The sequence below is a fragment of the Lepisosteus platostomus genome, chromosome 10 (assembly GCF_059453375.1).
Source record: "Lepisosteus platostomus isolate fLepPlt1 chromosome 10, fLepPlt1.hap1, whole genome shotgun sequence".
In the NCBI taxonomy this organism is placed as follows: Eukaryota; Metazoa; Chordata; class Actinopteri; order Semionotiformes; family Lepisosteidae; genus Lepisosteus; species Lepisosteus platostomus.
The window spans coordinates 50,957,834-50,978,312 of record NC_142620.1 but is presented as its reverse complement, the minus strand read 5'-3'; the positions used below and the strand labels follow the sequence as shown (position 1 = coordinate 50,978,312).

The 20,479-nt window shown below is 47.3% G+C and overlaps 2 protein-coding genes across 2 annotated transcripts; both read right to left on the bottom strand.

Annotated features, from left to right (window-relative positions):
• Nucleotides 1-1,027: 1,027 nt before the first annotated feature.
• Nucleotides 1,028-13,446, bottom strand: il2rgb (interleukin 2 receptor, gamma b). The gene is made up of 8 exons (XM_088597014.1): nt 13,219-13,446; nt 9,681-9,771; nt 8,468-8,649; nt 7,649-7,788; nt 6,812-6,974; nt 5,893-6,019; nt 4,935-5,019; nt 1,028-3,695 (listed from the first exon to the last, which is right to left on the bottom strand). Exons 1-8 carry the CDS (start codon nt 13,286-13,288, stop codon nt 3,471-3,473), a joined length of 1,083 nt encoding a protein of 360 aa, XP_088453140.1. The 5' UTR covers nt 13,289-13,446; the 3' UTR covers nt 1,028-3,470.
• Nucleotides 13,447-14,534: 1,088 nt separating this feature from the next.
• On the bottom strand, nt 14,535-20,479 carry LOC148653922 (UDP-N-acetylglucosamine transferase subunit ALG13). The gene is made up of 4 exons (XM_088597015.1): nt 20,165-20,479; nt 18,382-18,544; nt 17,210-17,348; nt 14,535-15,289 (listed from the first exon to the last, which is right to left on the bottom strand). Exons 1-4 carry the CDS (start codon nt 20,243-20,245, stop codon nt 15,178-15,180), a joined length of 495 nt encoding a protein of 164 aa, XP_088453141.1. The 5' UTR covers nt 20,246-20,479; the 3' UTR covers nt 14,535-15,177.

The following is a 20,479-nucleotide window of genomic DNA, read 5'->3' as shown; positions in this document are numbered from 1 at the left end:
AGGGCAATTTTTCGAGAGAATCGGCCGGCGCTGATGCCTTTTACCCATCAGAGCACATGTTCGACTTCGAATTTATTTCAAGGCCCTCAGGTCAAATGCACTGCAAAGCATCTTGAAATTACACAGTTGCTTTTTTTTCCCGAATGGCCGAGTGGTTTGGAGTGGCCTGTCGTTCATCTGTGTGACCTAATGGCTACAGCTCCAACATCACACCCTCCTGCAGAGCCCTCTGGGGCCTGAACTGGTGGATTAATTACAGTACCTGCTAGCTCACGGGCTCCTGGCAGGTACTGAGAAAGACCGTTGTGCTGAAAGATGAACATGCTCATCTAAGGAGGTGCAGAACTGGCCCCGTGACCAGCTCGCTGTCTTGCCTATGCTTTTCTGACACATTTCCTCAACGTGTTCTGTCTTTTTGGGGCATTGCACTGAGATGGGCAAAACTGTGTTCCTTTCCGGTTATAAAAATATGGTTTGGCACACTATTCTGTTTAAAATTAAGTTCCCCCATTATCAGGTAACTAATTGTGAAGTTCTCTGCTTTCCCAAACACCATTTATCAGTTTCACACAAGTGTCACAGAAATAGGGCTGAATCTTCTTTTTTTTTTAAACAGGAACTGCTGAGCGAGACACCACAAGCAAAAACCCAGCCACACCATGTCAGAGCTCCGGCGATCTCCAGAAAAGCTGATGCAGAATGACCTTTACTCTCAAGACATTTTAAGGGTTTCAGCAGAAGCGTATCTGTCCTTTCCATCTCTTATCTTAACATCTCACAGTTCTAGCTAAACTTGCAAACTGATACAATCAGCAGCACATCAGGGACTCGGGAAGTCATAGCCAGACAAGCGTTTAAAAGAAATTGATGTCATACATTCAAATTTAACTTTGCTCTAGAACTAAACACAGGAACAGCAACTAGTGTTGTCATGGTGTAACATATTAAAAAAAAACAGTTACACTGTAAAACGTGTGTTGATAACGTCCTGAATCCGTGTATAGGAATACATTAATACCACACAATATTTCTCTTCCACTTTGCTTCAACATTTATTTTTTTACTAAATTCTTAAGACAAAATCCAACAGTAAACATGGTACGTACAGTCTCAATGGCTTTAAGACACACAATCATTTTCTAATGAAACGTGTGTTATAGAGTAAAATATTGTTCAAAGGCCCTGTAATGTGGACGTGTCATCAGAAGGCCAAAAAGCCCTCAAGCGCTGTGCTTTTTTCCGAATACAAAAAGGAGCACAGTGAAGTTTTGAGATTTCACGTAAATCTTTCAGAAGGCTAATTTAAGAGCTCCTGGAAACAGTTGATATGCGTCTTTTTTTTTTTACATTCAGCAACATCCACGCGTCGAGTTTCCTTTTTGAAAGGAGGCACTGAGAACTCTGCGTCGCTGCGCGGAGGAGGAGGGTTCTGGGGTGGCATTTCGGCTCCGTCATCGTACGGTGGCGGCTGACCCCTCGTCCAGCCAGGGGTGTTAGAGGACTCCCGCCCGAAGAGGCTGTGGCCCAGATGTTTGCGCACAGCTGTCTGGAACACTGGTTTTCATTTCAGTGACAGAGCGGAATAACTGAGCCCGCTCACACGTCACGTTCGGGCTAAAGCTAAAATCCGCCCTGAACCGCAAGAGAATTTCTGAGAGACAAATTGTTAGGTTTATCAGACCGGCCGTGTCGTTAAATACACCCGAGAGTTGTTAAAAAGGCAACAAATGGGTACAGGAACGGAGAATATTTGTTGCTGCTTTTAATTCCTCTCATACAAAACAAAAAATAAAATATCTATGAAGCAGCAGTTACAAAGCCCCTTTATATAAGCCTTTGCTATTTGGGGATGCACTTTCTGAAGCTCAGTGCATTATACGGATCTGCCTGCTCTGGCATAAATACAGATCTCTGCTATGCAGCTCATGCACCAGTGCATGGTACACACACACACTCTTTGTGAATTTAAACATGTTTGTGTCTGATCTGCTTGTGTTCTCTTTCTCCAGGTCTTCCCAGTTTTGAAGCCTTTTAATGGACTGCTTGGAACCTGGCCATCACAGCCCCTCACTGGTAGGTTTATATTATCATTTGCTCAGCAGGTGAGGTGAGTATCTTAATTTTAGATCCGTATCAGTGTGGTGGATTCATTTTAGGGGATGTCTTCTCATGCTTAACAGGAAAAGGATAGAACATTCTAAATCAGTGTCCAAATCATGAATTATGAGAAAAGACTACACTAAATAAAGAAAAGCATCACGAAATTCTAGTAAAAAAAGGTAAACTGCTCAACACACATTCTTTGAAAATGAGTGAGATGAATGGATCGTGTAAAAACCACAGAAATCACCAGAAAACACTATGATATGTTTGTTAATGTCTAGGAGAGAGGCAAGTGGTTATTGGAGACTGCTATTCTTCCTGCGTTTATGACAGACACGCACAACTCCAGTCCTGCAGGTTTTTATTTTCCCTTTGCTGTAAATGATCTAATTAAGCTTCAATTAAGTAACCAGTTTGGCACTTTAAGAAAAGGTATGTTTAAAAAACTGGAAAACTGGATTCTGGCTCTTAAACTTGTGATTTGAGCACCTGTGACTTAAAAGCTTAAACTAAGGGTGTCCAGTCTAGATGTATATTTAAGTTCTCAGTTCAACTCAGAGTTGAACAACCTGAAGTCCTTCGTTATGGGCTTAACTGGAGCAATTTACCTCTCCCAGGTATTCAGGCGGTCCTGCTTTCAAGAGACGTACAGTAGAAAAGCAGATTATGTAAAGAAACAGACATTGCCTTCTATTGATCTCCAGCAGAGAAAGGCAAAGAATCAATTAAAGACTTCAGAGGCCTGCCTTCTGATCAGCCTTGCTTTCTTTTAAAAACTCTACAACATAAAGCCAAACATTTCTTTATACATTTAAAAAAAAGCTAAAAAGAATTTCCACCTTCACCTGGCTGCCAGTCGCCCACCAATTGACCGCCTCTTTGGAAAATGAGTAAGAAACACCATTGTGAGTTCTGATACTGTAAAATGATACTTCATTTGTCCCTGGGTGGCCTCAGCTCTTAAAATCAAGCCAGTGCAGCTAAACGTTGTGGCAAACATGAGGATAATTGTTTAAAGAGTAATCGCATTCAAGCGACACTTTTCATCCCAGAATATCCCAGAGCGCTCTACATTCTGGACAGAAGAAAAAGACCCTGCCGAGTCACAGCCCTGCTGCCGAGGCCGGGGCTCTGCTGTCTTTGATGGGGCTCCTGTCGGGGTTCCTGGGATCCGACAGGCGAGGGGGATGAGCTGAGAGGCCTTCCAGCCTCCTGCTCTGCGGTGCCGACAGGACGGGCGTGACAGTCCGTCCTGCTGGGAGGAGAGAGGTAGCTGTACTGTGGAAACCGGAATGGCTGGGGAATTCTGTGCCGAGGAGGAGGAGGAGGAAGGGAGGGTCGGGTGGGTAGGGGGGTGTTGCCGGAGGTTATCCAAGGCTGGGGGGCGGCGCGTCGTAGGGGGGCGCGGGCAGGGTGGAGCTGGACGAGGCGCTGGAAGTGGAGAAGCAGTCGGAGTCGTCCATCAGGATGGGCAGGGAGCACTCGGAGCCCCCGTAGCTCCCGCTGGGCAGGCTGTGGTACTCCCGCACCGGGCAGGCCGTCTCCGTGAAGTTGGACCGGAAGATGATGTCCTTGGGAATGTGCAGCCACTCCTGTCAAAGAAGAGCACGGAGAGGTTGGCTCATCAGAAGGGCCGCTCATCAACTGCTGTTCTCTCGCGGGGCGCCCCTTCAGGCCGGCTGTCTGCAGCAGGGGGTTTAGGGGCTCCTAAAAACCCAGTCCTTAGCGTCCAGACTCCTTCTACATCTCCTCACATGGAGAAAAATAGGTCCAAAGCCTTTAAGTGGTTCATGCGACACTTCTGCCAGGGGATGAACACAGGGAACAAGGTGCTCTCGGCACTGAATGGAATCACACGGATGGACACCTGAAGGAAGCCCAAGCCTGGCCCCGAGAATGGCCTTCAGGGGTCCCTCAGTCCTGATCCCTGGGGGTTTTTTTAGGCCTCTTTCAAGCAGTAGGACACAAGGGACTGTTAGGTGTTGGTAGCTTAGCCACTTAAGCCAATAACAAGCCAGTCCAGGTTGTTAAGTGCCCGGCAGGACTGGAAATCCTCCAGGACCGGGATTGGGGACCCCTGTCCTACATCATGGCCAACAGGAGCAGCACCATGACAGCAGGGTTTTGCTCCCACCTGGAGGAACGAGGCCCCGAGAAAGCCGGAGCGCATGCTGTTAAAAACACTCATATAGAGCTGCTGTCTTGTGTTTTTCTATTTAAACATCTAAATTAATTTGTTTCTTTATTCTGCACGTTTTAAACAGTGTGATTCCCCAGCAAGCCTGCCAACACATTGAAGTGATTCCCGGTGATGTGCATTATCACCACAGGCAGAGCAGTGTGGGTGTGACACTGGGGCACTGCGTATGACCTGGGCTGCCTTCGATTAACGGAGACATGTAACACTCTGTCTGTGACAGGAGAGAGGTGGCCCTGGTGACTGGGCTTCTAAGCCATGAGAAAGCTAGAGAATATGTTTCTCTTCATCCATTTTGTAACTGTTATATCTAGTACAGGGTTGCAGGGGTGCCGGAGCCTATCCCAGCAAGCACCAGGTGCCGGGCACGGTACACCCTTGACGGGACACCTGTCCATCTCAGGGCAGACACAGATGCACACTCAATTTTCTCAGAAGCCAATTAACTCCGGACTCGCATCACCCTTTCAGGAGCGCTACAGAGACCCGAAAGGGATTTCCCTGCATTCCGCAAGTTCAGAGCTGCATTCCGCAGTAGGATTGCAGGATTGCTTAGCGCTGTGGTCCCTGAGAGAGAGAGAGAGAGAGAGAGAGAGAGAGAAGGGGGCTGTAACCAAGCCCTCCCGTGCCGTACTTCGACATTTCCGTTGTATTCATTCAAGAGGTCCTCCAGGTTCTTCAGCGGGTTGGGGGCGATGGGTACCAAGATGACCCGGAGCCTGAGGAGCGCAGAGTGGACAGAGAGGTCAGAGGGGGGTGGCGTCTGCAGGCTAACCACCAGAACACTACCTTCCGTCTGCAGCTCTATTAGTGAGTTGGCGGTGCAGACAGGACGGACTTCTGCTGACCAACCAAAACCATAATTAGGGCTTCAGCTTTTCGGTGCTCATTCCTAAGCGTGCAAAACACCCTTTTCAAATTCCTAAATCGTGACACTTTTTCGGCTTGCTAATTAAAAAGACAGGATTTCCAAAACAAGGGGGGTTCCTCTTGCGTTAATGATTGAACTGCTGTTTTTTTTCCTCTGGAATAGGAACACTGCTGCCAGGTGACACAGCTTGTCTGATCCTCAACTTTTGCCTCACATTTCACTATACTATAATTTAATTCACCCTCCAGGGTGCCTTTGCACGGCTGAATCTGTTTGCCATGTGTTGTACGAAACTCCTGCTGTCAAACATTATTCCAGGAATAAATATCCATGCACTTGTGTGCTGTCTGAAACACACATCTGCAGCTTTTAAAGTTTGAATGGTTTGCAAAAAGTTTCTAAAACACGGTGTTGCAGACTTTTCTCCTCGGCAGGACAGAGGATGCTTAAAAGGCAGTTATTATAGTTTAAAATGAGGTATGCATCTTAAAAATAGACACCAAATATCAGATGCCTTAATGATATTTCAGAGCATTAATGGGGTTAAAAAAGGATGTGCTGATCCCGATTGAATAGATTATAAATGCAAACTGCATATGACAGACAGAAATGTTCTTACTTGTGATGCTTTAGTGAAACAAGAAAAAATCATTCTGTGACTGACCACTTCAAGCAGTGCCCTGGACAGGCCAGGGACTGACGGGTTTCCCGTGGGGCCTACCTCTCGTTGTGGACGAGCAGAACAGCCAGCGTCACGAGGAGGGCACAACCCAGGATGGGATACAGCACTTTCTGGAGCAAATTTGCGCTGCCGGGGTTCACCAGGCTTTCAGAGTCATCTTCATTTTCTGCGTCAGCCCAGAGGGAGAGAGAGAGAGAGAGAGAGAGAGAGCAACACAGAAAGGTCAGCACCTCCGTGCCTGGGCAGACTGTGCCCAACTCCTGCCATGACCAAGGTCAGACCAACTGTCTGAACATCTGACCCGCTTTAAGTGAGGGCGTTGGGATAGGAATATCGCGCCCTCTGACTCAATAACATGTCAAAGGGAACGACATATTATTCATCTTGCACATAAAATCTCAGATGGTCATCTTGTTAATGCTAAAGGTTAAACTCTTCATAATTTAAAAGAACTGAATACAGTATCTCAGAGGCTACTTGAAATCCACCACCTTCATAAAGATCTTCATTATCAAGACCTGTGACCTTAATATAGAACCAGTATTTGTGGGCACTTTTCACACTCTTTTTAGAACATACTCTCCTACTGTCTGAAAAGAGGTACCAGATCCTATGTATAAAGATAAGATAGAGTATTTATCTCATTTCATTTCATTCAACAAAGAAAAGATTGTTTGGACGCAGGGATCTTTTTACTGTTGTTGTAGACACTTTACCAGCTAATTCTCTGTTTTAAATCTTATGATACTGGATTGTAGTTCTGACTGAGAGATGTTGTTAAATGTTGTTTTGTGTAATGCTGTTGTATTATCCTCATGGGTGTTATGAGCTCTTGATGTGCAGGACGAATTCCCTGAGGGGCAATAAAGGTTAAGAAATTTAAATTCAACAGGGCTGCAGAGAGGAGGACAGGAAGGTGGAGGCTGGGAAGAGGTGGGAGATCCCGGAGAAGCAGTACCTGTCCTGTTGCTGCCCCAGGACAGAGGGATGCTCCACTCGCTCCAGTAGTCCGACGAGCCGCAGTGATGCGCAATCCGGGAGCGCACCTGGAACGTGTACAGCTTTTTCTCATCGGGGAAGGCCATGTTGTAGGGGCTTGCGCCGCTGATTGGCTTGGAAATCTGGGGGGAGAGAGAGAGAGAGAGACTTAAATCTCCTCGATTTTAAAATGCAGGATTATGCATGTGCACAATGAAAAGGCTCAGTCGTTTGTTGCACCATAAACTTAAAAGCCTGAGTCCTGGGAACTTATGGGCAAAATCTGTCACAGACAGGAGTTTTCTCATCCAGCGATGGTGGAAATAAACTCAGAACGCAAACAAATGAACAAAATGGTCCAGATAAAAAACTAGATCTAGAAGAAACTGCAATTCTCTGATGCACTTTAGGCAATTAGTCCAATATAGCATCACTAGACCTCTGTCAATACATTATCCACCCAATTTTAAAAACAACATATTTATATGCTGGGACCATGCAGCCAGATTATACAAAGGATGGCCGTGTGAAATTCCACCCCGTGCTTCCACAGTCTGGCCTCTGTGAAGTGATTTCTCACTCTTCCGCCTGATCTGATCGGTGCGCTGGGGGCTGCTGGCCCAGAATGGCCACCATGCGTCACCCAGGTGGGATCTGCTCTTCAGGGATGGATAAAATATCTCCCCTCCTATTTACAAGGCTCTCTGGGAGGGGAAGTGCTATCTAAGGGAAAATGATCATTACAGCTATCATTACTGCTGCTGCTTCTTTTGCGGTGGCTAATTATTTATGACGACAGTATGGGCAATATCCCCACCTGCCAGTCGGTGTCCTTGTTGTTCCTGTATCGGACCTCACTCTCCACGCAGCCAGGCTTACTGGTGAAGTTCCAGTACAGCCAGAGCCCAGAGGTGTTGCTGAACTCCAGCGTCAGGTTGTCAGGGGGGTTCAGCAGCACTGGCGTTCGGAGACACAAGACAACAGACGCCATCAGGTAGGCCTCCGCAGCCCGGCTGCACATGGGCTGCACACGGGCTGCACAGGGGCTGCACACGGGCTGCACACGGGCTGCCCAGCTCTCTGCAGCACGTATCTGGAACAGAGTCTGCACCACCCATCAGTGTACCTGAACTGCATGTGAGTGTTTCACTGCACAGTGCTGATGCAGGGTGCCTATGTTTGAATATAATTAGAAAAAAACAGGTTTTCCTGAACCTGCAGAAACCTCAGAACACACAGAAACATCAATGTCATTCATGCCCCAGATTTTCAGCGCAAACACATTAATACCATTTAAAATACATGGGGACTTCTTTTCCCCTAATTTTCTCACCACACATTTGTCCTTTGCTCTTGCTCAGCATTTCAACTGTAGTCAAGTACACCTGCTAATGTAAAACACTGTTGTTGTAGTAAGTTGTTTTGGCTGATGCTTTTATTCAGAGGTGCATACAGAGGCTACAGATATTACAAAGATGTTGGAACCAGTTAATCCAGCTGGTGGTGCTTGTTGCTCCCTGGGTCAGGGACCTGTAACCTTGTGGCCAGAAGCCCAGTGCCCTGCCCACTGCTCCGCTCTGCCACCCCTTATCTGCACTGTGGCCCCTGTGTGACAGCCATGGCGTCAGCCTCCTACCTAGCCCTTGCAGGTTGATTGTCACTTCCAGGACCATGCTCTTGTTTTCTGCCAACAGCCTTGTGTACAGGGGGTTGAACTTCATATCTGATTTGTAGGGCAGCATGCAGCCAACATTGTAGCCCTCCTTCTGCAGGTACAGTGGGCACTCCGTGTAGTCCGGGCTGTGCTTGCTCTTGAACCTGACAGAGGACAAAAGCCTGTCACTCATGGGCAACGCACATAGACACACAGTCACACACGCACAGACTCGATCACACATGGACAGACACAAAGACACACATAGACACACACGCACAGACTCGATCACACATGGACAGACACAAAGACACACACGCACAGACACAAAGACACACAGACACATACTCATGCACACACAGAGACACAATCACACACTGACAGGCACACAATCACATGCATGCATGCATGCACAGAGACATGCACGCACTGACACAAAGACACACATAGACACATACTTGTGCACACACAGAGACACAATCACACTGACAAAATACACAATTACACATGCACACACACAGCCACACAATCACACGTATGAACACACACTGAAATAATCACACACAGAGACACACACACATAAACACAATCATACATGGACAGACGCGCATGCACACATGCACAAGCGCACAGATGCGCACAGACACACAATCACACACAGAAAGAGACACAGATGCACAATCACACACGCACAAACACACAGAGACACACGCACAGACTCAAACACAGAGACGCACAATCATACACACACAGACACACAACCACACTCACAAGCACAGTGAGGACCGAGCCCAGAGTTAGACAGCCCCGTTGTTGAAAGGGTTTTCACCGTGACAACCTGAGTGCAGGTGAAGATACACCTCAAGTACAATAAGCCTGAATGCCAGATGACCAAGCTGGGCTGGGTGACCTCTCATACATAATCTAGTTCTCACCTACTAAATATTCAGAACCGGCAAAAATCACCATCTTGAAGCACTGACACAACACTGTACGGTTTCAATGTGAGGGCAGCAGACCTCCGCTTACAGATCCTTAACTCTGTATACCAAGGTGGCAGCTACACCCCTTCACTCATGCTAGTCTTCCTTTCCCCTGTGACTGCATGCTTCTCACCGCGGTCTGGCTGCATTACAGTAAGTGGAAAACACCGTGCAGCAGTTCTCACTTGGAGGCTTTCAAGGAGAGGACTCACTTGCTGTGGAAGGTGTAGTTGAGGGCAGGCCGGCCTTGTTTGGTCCACTGACACTGGATGCGCTCCTCGTTGGGGATCAGGCAGCTCAGCTCTGCGCAGAAACACACAGACTCTGGTCAGAATCCGCACGTTCGGTGCCACAGGCGTCTCAGGGCCTGGGGGGCTCAATCGGCACCTAATCGTAGGTCTTTAAAAGCCTTTGCTGCAGGAAATTTCCCCCACATCAAAGAGCTTGCTGGAACAGGCGCCCCCCACAACCCTCATTTGGTTGAAACAGTTAAGAGACTGGATTGGTGGAAGAAGCAGGGTTTAAGAGCACAGCCATCTGAATAAAGAAGTGTCCAGTTCCCCATTATAAATGCTCTTTCGCACAGTTTCTGCTTGTGCCCTTTGGTTCACATCTCACTGTTCATGTTTTGCCATTGAGGACTAATTCGTATCCAGGTTCCCTCATCGTCTTCTCTGATCAAGACATAAAAGGTTCAGGTCCTCCAGCCGGTGAGTGGAGAAAATTCCTTAGGCCCTAGGATGCATCTGGTTGGTTTTTTTCTGTACTGACTCTGTTACGGCTGCTACTCGCCACAAGCACCTAATCAACGCTAAGCGCCACCGCACGAGGTAACTAATTATCCCCATCTTTCTACCATCAAATTCCTTCCCATTTAAACCCTCACTTCACATCACTCTGTGCCCGGTATTGGTCTCTCTCTCTGGAGTTCATACCTCGCCTTCGCTAAAACCTTTCTGAAAGGAAACCACGGCTTCTAACCTGACCTCGTCCTTGGACCATGACTTCAGTCTCACGGATCGGATTGTTATGGCCTGAAGAAATCTCTCATCTTCCTAGTTCTCCCCCTACTCTGCACAGGGTCCAATTTATATTAAGACCGGCCAGGCCTAACTCCCCAGCAGCAATATCATTTTTTGTATGATTTTCTTAATGGGACCCAATCAGTGCTTTGCAAAATTTGAACACAACAGCCCTTTATTTGAATTCTACCTTTTTGACTATGTAGCCTAATATTTTGTTTGCCTTTTTTTGTCGCTTCTCTATATTGTCTGAAACGTAAGCAAAAGAGTTTCAGAAACACTCAAGTCTTTTTCATAAGCAGAATCTTCTTGGTATGTGTTTCACATTTTGTATTTATGGTTTAGGTTTTTACTACATGCATGAAAAACCCTGCACTTGTCTTGTGAATGTCATTTACCAAGTGTTTGCCAAGCCTTGAATCATATCTAAATCTTTCTGAATTTCATTTGCTAATTATACAGAACTAGCTAATCCTCCTAATTTGGTATGATCTGCAAACCCAACTAGTTTACTAATTACATCAGAATCTAGATCATGGAAACTATAAAAACTAGGAAGAGCACTGGTCCTAGTATAGATCCCTGTGGTACTCCACTAGTGACATCACCCCAGACCCCTTATCTGTACTCTGTTTCCAGATAATTCTCAAATTCACAATCCAAATGCACACATTTGCCTGAATGTATAGTAATTTGAGATTTCATGTTTATGGGGAACTTTATCATGAGCTCTGTGTGTGTCCATTACCACCGATGCTTGTTCAAGAAACTCTAACCAGTTGGTCAGGCAAGACCTACAGTATCTTTTCTAAATCCATGATGACTATTTCCTAAGACATTATTTCCATAAAGGTGATCCTCTTGTTTAGTCCTGTTAATTGTTTCCATAACAATTCGTATCTTCCAGACTCTGGAAGAAGCTGTTAAAGTCGATACCCTGAGTTTTGTCATGAAATGGCTGGATGAGGTGCTTTGATCAATTGTCTACATGACCACAGTAAACCAGAGGGACCAAATGGCCTCTCTCATTCGTAACTTCTCTTGTGTCCTTGTATTACAGAGCAGAGATGTGCGCAAGGCGAGTGGGAGTTTCTTTGCAAAGGAAACCGTACTCATCAGATAATACTGACGATAAACTCAGTTGAAACGGTCAACGCCTTCAGGCTGGAATAAAAAAAAAGTCATTTCGAACTGGTTTCAGACTTTCCTGGCTCTGCTCCCTGCTTTAAGGTTTCTTAACCAGGCTGTTTTGTTCTGAGGTTTCTGGCTCAGAGCTAGCTGGAGTCCGCACAGACCTGATGAGAATTGTTGGGGGATGAATTCGCCAAATGGGACACATTTTCAAACCTCTTTAAGAGAAAGTTTAAAGACAAAGCAATTAATGCTCTTCTACCCAGGATTAGCAGATTTCAGAAAAGAGCTGTTTCATTTCTAAAATGCCTGTGACACATCCTGTCTCTGTACGGTACTGCTGCAGAGAAAAAGAGACCCTTGTTAGACACTGAGTTTTGCTTTCCTGTGAATTTCATAGAAAAATCCTGATAAAACTACCGTTAGTGATAGCAGCTTTTGGTTTTGGTTGCACTTGTTGCAGATGTGATTTGAAAAAAATGACATCACAACTAGCCTGGTGCGGAAACCCCCTTTATTTGGCTCATTTGTGAGTCCACAAAAGTTCAGACAGACTGAAGCCCTGGCCTAAGAAACGCTTAAAAATAAAAGACAACAAAAGACACATCTTTAAAACTACACCTCCCCACAGGGGAGGAAGTTCTGCAGGGACATGGAACAGTTCACCCCAGATGTTACATTTTCCCTAGCAAATGTGTTTATGTAGAACATTTGATACAGTGTCGAGCGAAAGATAGCGCGTCACTCGGGAGAGTTCGGAATAAAACAGACCTGCAAGAGCAGGTTGCTGTGAGGATTCGAGAGCCACAGAACAAACAGGGAGAGATGCACAAAGGGATGTGAGACTCGGTGCCCTTTCACTCACCATGAGGAATTCAAAACTCTGTGAGAGGAACTGTGTTCCAGTGAAACTCGGCTTTTTGTTCTGCATGAATAAGGCGCAAATTCTCCCCTTTGAAAGGGTGCACGTCTGGGAATTCACTCAGAAAAATGTCTTTTGTGCACTTTTGGAAATCAAATCCTTATTGAATATTAACAATGTGATTTTCCATAAAGTGCTCTGGTTTGGAAAATGGCTTTCTTTATATTATTCTTTGAAGCTTTTAAAGTCTTTAGATTGTGGTCCTGGGTTGTCAAGCCAAGTCAATTAACAATCAGTCTTCCTTAAACAGAAAAACATACCTATGTTCACATATGTGACACAAGCAAATAAATTAGATGACAAGGAGCATGAAGCTTTAAAAAAAACAAACAAGCAACTAACGACTCTCATAAACTGCACCACTACTGTTTTTTTTCTCAAACAGCAAGAGGTTTGAGTGATTTCCTGTCAGAATGCTCATGATGTAAGAGGTACCAGTATTTCCATAAAGAAAATCTAAAGTAATTTAAAACAGGAACTTGAAACCCGTTCTTGTTACTGAACCAGCTACGTTCACATCCATCACACGTAAAAAAAAAGAAAAAAGACAAGAGGTCAGACAATAAACTCGAAAACAGAAATTGAACAAATCGGTTTTGCTGGGTTTTGAGAGGTCGAGTGGCGCAGGTGAAATTGTTTTTCTGGGAACAGGTTGGAAGGTAAGAACGTACTCACCCACTGCGCTGATGTCCTGGAATCGGTGAAAAAATGTGAGGGAAAGGAGGAGAGCGATTGCCGTGATCATCCTGAGAGAATCCCACTGTGACCCAGCGCTCCCGGACAGAGCTCGGTCTGAATCGGCGAGGGCTGGCACTGTGACTCTCTCCTCTCTCGCTCAGCCTCGTGGCGCTGTGTTCAGACAGCTCTGCAGTTTCCTGTTCAGGCTGGGGCACCTGACTAGCAATGTTATCGTCGGCTCCGGAAATAACCTATTTTTACATACCTACTAAGTTTTAAATACAAATCTGAAAAAAGAGAGAGAAGCTTTTGAAAAAAGGGACAGACAAAAAATGATGAAGAACTAGACTTGGAACTAGAGTACCAGATAAAATCTAGTCCGTGGGAAGGGTCCATCTGGAAGCTTATAAATACTTTAAAGTGTCACAAGCATGTTGGAGGATAAAGTAACGTGAGATTCACAGGATGATTGAGGTCTGACTATCTCATGAGAAGGTTTTAGCTGAGGGCTTCGGGGATGCTGGCCAAAGAGCTGTTCTTTTACACAGACTAAACACTGAGACTCGAAATTGTGTTTACATTTCAGCAGCAGGGGAAGGCCTTAGTACTTTCCGTGAAGTTATACACAACACGTACTGCGTCCTGGGACAGGAACTGGTAAAGGCCAGCGTCCCGGCCAGCTCGTGTTGAGACACTGCTTTCTCTGAATAGCCCAGACTTGCAGAATTGTAGTTCTTGGTGGCACAGAAGAGCTCATAAGAACTACATGACCCAGGGGGCAAAGCGGCTTAAGCTGGGTTGTGGAAAGTTCCGAAGGTCACATGCTGCACCTCAAAATCCTTGCTGGCCTCAGACTTCTTTACTGGAGGGGGGTGGGTGCTCAGGTCCGAGTGACTGGTCAACCAGGTCAGAGGGAAGCCTGAGCTCTCCGACCGAGCAAGAGGGTAGATAAAGATAATAAAAAAAACTCTTTAGATCAATGGCAGGAAGTGTGGGCCAAGAAAATGGCAGGGCTTTCAGGGTGCATGAGAGGAAACAAGCGAACTGGTGGAAAAGGCTTTAGGCGCCGACTTTATGCGACATAACCAGGACACATTCCACTGATACAGCACCTTACAAAACAAGCAGTTTATAAACACTGAACTTGGAGTCCGGGTTTCAGGAATCTGGAGAAACAGCGATCCGAGTTTTATCAGGTATTTTTCTGTGCTTTGCAGACATCGCTGATCGAAGCTTAATCAGTTGGAAAAGAAATTCCACACAAAGATCAGGGTAAAAGAATCCAGTCAACAAACTGAACACAGTGACACAAATATTTACATAGCATTTATTCAGTATGACTGGAGCACTACACAAAATACTGCAAACCAGCAGAATTAGCCACCCCTCAATTGTTAGAAACTCGTTCCTGCTAACGGTTTATTTGGTCACATTCCAGCTCACAAGAGAAATGAAAACCATTTCATTTTTTTTCCACTCGACTGCTGAAGACTGCTGTTTCTCCCGAGGCACTAACGCTTTCTTTCCTGCTCTTTTTAACCATTTTCAGGACCTTCCGAGTGGCTACGGATTCGTCCAAAATGCACAATGAAGTCAAAGAAAAACTCATTCCCGCGATTCCTTTGAGAAAGGCTTTCAGCATGGTTGTAAAGACTCATCGCTGCCGCAACCCCATTCCTCCCCCATCTCTACCGGAGCGTCCAAAAATCTCTCTCTCAATCCATTCGGAGGAGCGTTCCACATGCTGGGAAAGCCGCAATGGGAAAAGAACACAATGCAGGAACACCGCGTGTGGGATTTCAGCGGGGGCTGCTCAGGCAGGCTAGCTTCTCCTCTTTCCAGTGTCCAGCCGGGCGGTCAGGGCAGCCGGTGGTCAACTCTTCACAGATGTCTGCGTGTGTGTCTTCAGCTGCTGCAAGCACATGAGGAGGAGCTGTAGGAGTCCGGACCGGAAACTCACCGAAGGCCCACAGCTCTGTCCAGGAAGGAGGCGAATTTGCCAGGCTGGCCGGGCAGGAGGGGCATCAGAGCTGACAGGTCCATCGTCCTTAAAGTCTCGACGAGCGTGCTGGTGGAGGAAGGCAGGGAGACGCCAGGGTTAAACCTCACGGCTCTCGCCTCTCGCCTCTCCCAAGGAGCAATGCCACACATCTGCGTTTATTACACCACACCCGTCTACTGACGTACTGCAAGAGTCAAGTCTCTCATTTCCCTTACAATCCTGCACATTTAATAACTGTATATCGCGAGCACCTTATAACTGAGTGACAGAGCTACAGTGCCAGCGAGGAAGAGGGCACAGTACATTTCTCGCTGTGCCACTGAAGAGGCCGCAGCTTTTGCATAAATTCTTGCAGAGCAGTCTGATGCCGGACAAGAGTTTCATCATCTTTGAAAACCAGAGTTTGGATTTTTTTATGTTATTTTCATTGTTGCTCCTGTGCTAAACGTCTGAACAGGTCGTGTGCATCATTGTAAGAGGTCTGTCACAAAAAAAGCATGCGACAACTTACGGTTAAACTGTTTTTTCACTATCGCGCTTACGTTATTTATATTGGCTTTATTTTGCTTTTGATTAAGGAAGACTGGAACATGTGATGTGACAGTTGCACACAGCACAGAGGGAACAGCCACCCCCTCCACCTCAGGAAAGAGTACGAATCACACATTGACACAATCTCAACTCACACACAAAGAGACACGCCAGGACCAGATGCACACACTGCGGCACATCAAAGACCTTGCAGCAGAGCAACAGCCCAGAGAGACAGGAGGAAGGAAGCAGGCGAACTTCTACAGCTTCTCATAAGAGCAGCAGAGCAAGGGCAGTTATCGACAGAGCAGGGGCAGTTATCAGCAGAGCAAGGGCAGTTATCGTCAGAGCAAGGGCAGTTATCAGCAGAGCAAGGGCAGTTATTGTCAGAGCAAGGGCAGTTATAAGCAGAGCAAGGGCAGTTATCGACAGCAAGGGCAGTTATCGTCAGAGCAAGGGGATTATCAGCAGAGCAGGGGCAATTATCAGCAGAGCAGGGGCAGTTATCGACAGTGCAAGGGCAGTTATCAGAAGAGCGAGGGCAATTATCAGCAGAGCAAGGGCAGTTATCGTCAAAGCAAGGGCAGCTATTGTCAGAGCTAGGGCAATTATCAGCAGAGCAAGGGCAGTTATCGACAGAGCAAGGGCAGTTATCAACAGAGCCAGGGCAGTTATCAGCAGAGCCAGGGCAGTTATCAACAGCAAGGGCAGTTATCATCAGAGCAAGGGAATTAACAGCAGAGCAGGGGCAATTATCAGCAGAGCAGGGGCAGTTATCGACAGTGCAAGGGCAGTTATCAGAAGAGCGAGGGCAATTATCAGCAGAGCAAGGGCAGTTATCGTCAAAGCAGGGGCAGCTATTGTCAGAGCTAGGGCAGTTATCGACAGAGCAAGGGCAGTTATCGACAGAGCAAGGGCAGTTATCGTCAGAGCAGGGGCAGTTCTGGGGGGCCGATCACGTGACGTTCCTTGAAAAAGCACAGCATCGATTCAGCCTGACGATTCAACACAAAAATCAACACACGATCTCTTCTCCCCGATCCGGCCTGACACACCTTTCATCCTGCTGGCAGTGGGAGTTAGCCGCTGGCGTATCTTTGCACCTTGGCTATCTGCGCCTCACGCTGTACAGGAAGTCTGCTGACCTATTCTTTCAGCACGGTGTGTATCTATAGACACGTACGCGGTCTGAAACACTAAATGGGAGTGGCGTGTTTCTCTGAATTAGGACACGGACCGCTTAAGAGAGGAAAGCTTCAAGAAAAGCACGTTACTCGGAAATAAACGTCAAGCCCCACACAGAGGTTGACAAAGGGGGGGGGGGGGAGATATCGTGAGGGAGGGGTACATGGAGACTGGGGAGGGAGGTCAAGAGGTCGAGAGAAAGAAGAAGGAGAGGTGGCAGGTGTGGAAATGTGGAGGGGGGGACTTTAAGACACGCCAGTGGCCAGTCACCTGCAGGTACAGTAGTGCAGGTGGCCCTCCCTGTGCAGCTGCCTGGCCAGCTCCAGCTGGTGGTTGCTCATCAGCCCGTCGTTCACCACGACCAGCAGGGGCTTGCCCGCCCCCAGGGTCTCCAGACAGCTCCCTGCGCCTGCAGCACAGAACAGCACACTGACGCTGGGGCTGGACGTGCGGCACAACCACATCGGTATAAGGGCCCTCCGAGTGGCCGACAAGTTAGCGTCGTGCTGCGCTCGAAGAAAAACAAACTCATTCCCGCCATTCCTCTCTGAAAGGTTCACAGACTCTGTACTGCTGCAGTGCTCCCACCCCAATCCACCCCTGTCTCTACCGGTCACGAAAACGGAGCGCCCACAAATCTCTCTCTCGATTCATGGGAGGAAGCGTTCCATGTGCTTGCAGACAGGCTGGGTTCCTGTGGGCTTTCTTCCTGGAGGAAAGCTCAGACAATCAGTGGGCCTCACGCAGGCACTGAAAATCCCCAGAGGTGGTGAAAAGAGAAGACAGGGTGCACTTTTTTACAGGGTTCTGGAATAAAATACCAGGCCAAATAGTTGAATCAGATACCGTTAGATAATATACTTATATAGCGCTTTTCTGGACACTCCACTCAAAGCGCTTTACAGGTAATGGGGATCCCCTCCTCCACCACCAGTGTGCAGCTCCACCTGGATGATGCGCCGGCAGCCATAATGCGCCAGAACGCTCCCCACACACCAGCTCTCAGTGGGGAGGAGAGCAGAGTGATTAAGCCAGTTCAGAGAGGGGGATTATGAGGAGGCCATGGAAATTTGGCCAGGACACCAGGGTAACTCCCCTACTCTTTTCGAGAAATGCCCTGGGATTTTTCATGACCACAGAGAGTCAGGACCTCGGTTTTACATTTCATCCGAAGGACGGCACCCTTTTACAGTAGTGTCCCCAGGAGTCTTCTATCCAGGTACTGACCAGGCTCACACCTGCTGAGCTCCAGTGGGCTGCCAGTGATGGGTTGCAGGGTGACATTCTTTCAAGACGGCGACGGACGAGAAAGTGGGGCCTGAAATCTTCCAGCAGCCTGATGAGCTATACAGCCCTAAAGGCCTCCTGTCGTTCTCAACCCTTCTTACGTCCTCGCGCCCCTGGTCCTACGGAACAATTCCGTCTCCGCGTCCCGTCGTTACCTGCGTGGCTGACGACGAGGTCGGCGCTCTGGATCTCCTCGGCGATGGAGTCCTTGTAGCGGAACACGCGGAGCTCGATCCCGGGGCAGGTGGCCAAGTCGGGCCGGACGGAACCGCGGCCGATCTGCAGGACCAGCCGGCTGTAGCCCAGCGCCCGCAGGGCCTGGAAGAAAGGTGCCGGTTAACGGGATCGTCAGCCCCCCCCGATTCACGTCACGGGCTGTCTCCAGAGGGGGCACGGACAGCCCCGCCGGGAAGCGCAGATCCCGTTCCGGAGAGGAAAGGCTTCACGAGCAAGGAAACGCTCCAGATTATGAACTGCTGCAGCATTTAATCAAGCTTCAGCACAAACACGTGCCCTTTATACTGTATATCCATCGCTTTCCTCAAACACTCACGCCAAGGCTGCTTTTTTGCTCTAAGAGTGACTGAGTGGGTGGTGCCCTGGAGCTGCTGCTGCACAGCCCTCGTCTCCCCCGGTTCGACTCCGACCTGGAGCACCTTCTGTGTGGAGTCGGCACGTCCGTGTGGACTTTCTCCCAATCCCTCCCACCTTCCAAAGACAAGCTGGCTAAGTGAACCGGCGACTCTGAATCGTCCCTGCATGCTTGTGGGCACCCTGCACAGGACTGCTGACCCACCCGAGCTGTTTCCCTGCCTCGGTCAGGCCCTGGCTCACCAGGATCGTCCCAAGTGCTAACATGGCTTTCCCATGGTGCCTTGCTGCCACAGTCTAAAGAGAATGTCATTTCATTATTAATGTGGTCTTGGCAATTCATGTTGTATTTTGCCTACGAGTTTATGATCAGCTTACAATATTTCTCAGGACTCTGACTCGCAGACTTTAGCTCCTGGTGGTAATAAGCACTTTTAGTGGTAAATAAACTTTGACATTTGTTTTGGGATAGATTTGCAAATCTATATAATTAAGCATTTAAATGTGACTAAGATTTAAGGGGTTTGATATTACGTTATGCTTAGCAAGATACGGAAACTGAATATGGAAAAGGGACATATTTGTAATTACTTTTTAGAACACTGGGATGATATATTCACAAAATAAAATGGACTGATGCTACTCCCCTCTTTACTATTTATGGAGAGATGTTATTATGTTATTAAAATGGAAACGAATGACTTGACCACCATTATAAACTTGGAAAAATAACATGGCAAAAAACACACGGTGTTATGTAAAAATCTTGTGTTGCGATTTGAAATGACCGCTGGCAGCGTATTGTTTTGCGTTTTACATCTTTCTGGATACCCATCTCTCCTTTGTTTGATGTTAATAAAAAAAAAAAAGCGCTTTGGGGAACATGAATACGAGGTGTGACACTTTTCTGGGGACTTGGATTTCTGAGCTGGACGACGCCGCCATCTTTAGGTTGAACAGCTCTACAGCTCCTGGAGTCACCCGTGAAAACGACACGTCACTCCCTCGACGAGACGAACTATGGTGCTTATCGCTGAATTTAGTTTCTCCCTGCTTACCTAAGCGCGCCATACGGACATAAAACACCCCAACGTGGGGTAATTAAAGTTAACCCGTCATCACCTCCCATCGCACACTGCAGCTCTGGGTCGCCAGCCCTTCACAAAGCAAAAGCAGAAAAAATGACGCAGAGCGAAGTCGAACTCCTCACAGCGTCATTTTAAAACAGCATTACATTTAAAAACGAAAAGAAATATAAAAAAAAAACTGTTTCGGAAATCCACACAAGCCCCGTACGGCGGCTATCCAAGCTAACTACTGGCGGCGAAACATTCAAAATGGATGTACCTGCACGGCGTCTTCGGATGAGACGCACGCTATTAATTCGTCAAAGCTCGTAGTGCCTACGGTTACAAATACGCTCTTCATGGTGACTGTGTAGTTATGCTGGGCTAAATCGAAATCCTGCACGGTGCATCACAACGATTTGTGTTTCAGAGTGCCTCTCTGCCACCATGTCAGCAGCAGCCCAGCACGGCTCCCTCCCTTCGCTAATCTCCGGAATGTTTCGTGTTTTTCCGACGCATCGCCCAGAATTTCTTTAACGCCGGAGAGACCCAATATTCAATATAGCGCCTTGTTTTATCGGGGTCGTGACGTCAC

Bases quoted from the DNA above. Each gene is read 5' to 3' on its own strand.
- il2rgb (XM_088597014.1), bottom strand. From the start codon at position 13,288: ATGATCACGGCAATCGCTCTCCTCCTTTCCCTCACATTTTTTCACCGA. The intron at 6,020-6,811 runs GTACTGCTTCTC...GGGCTGACGCAG, and splicing joins CTGGGGCAGCAACAGGACAG to AAAATGAAGATGACTCTGAA. The intron at 3,696-4,934 runs GTACGGCACGGG...CTTCTTTGACAG, and splicing joins AATACAACGGAAATGTCGAA to GAGTGGCTGCACATTCCCAA.
- LOC148653922 (XM_088597015.1), bottom strand. From the start codon at position 20,245: ATGAAGAGCGTATTTGTAACCGTAGGCACTACGAGCTTTGACGAATTA. The intron at 18,545-20,164 runs GTACATCCATTT...CCTTTCTTCCAG, and splicing joins CATCCGAAGACGCCGTGCAG to GCCCTGCGGGCGCTGGGCTA. The intron at 17,349-18,381 runs GTAACGACGGGA...TCTGTGCTGCAG, and splicing joins CCTCGTCGTCAGCCACGCAG to GCGCAGGGAGCTGTCTGGAG.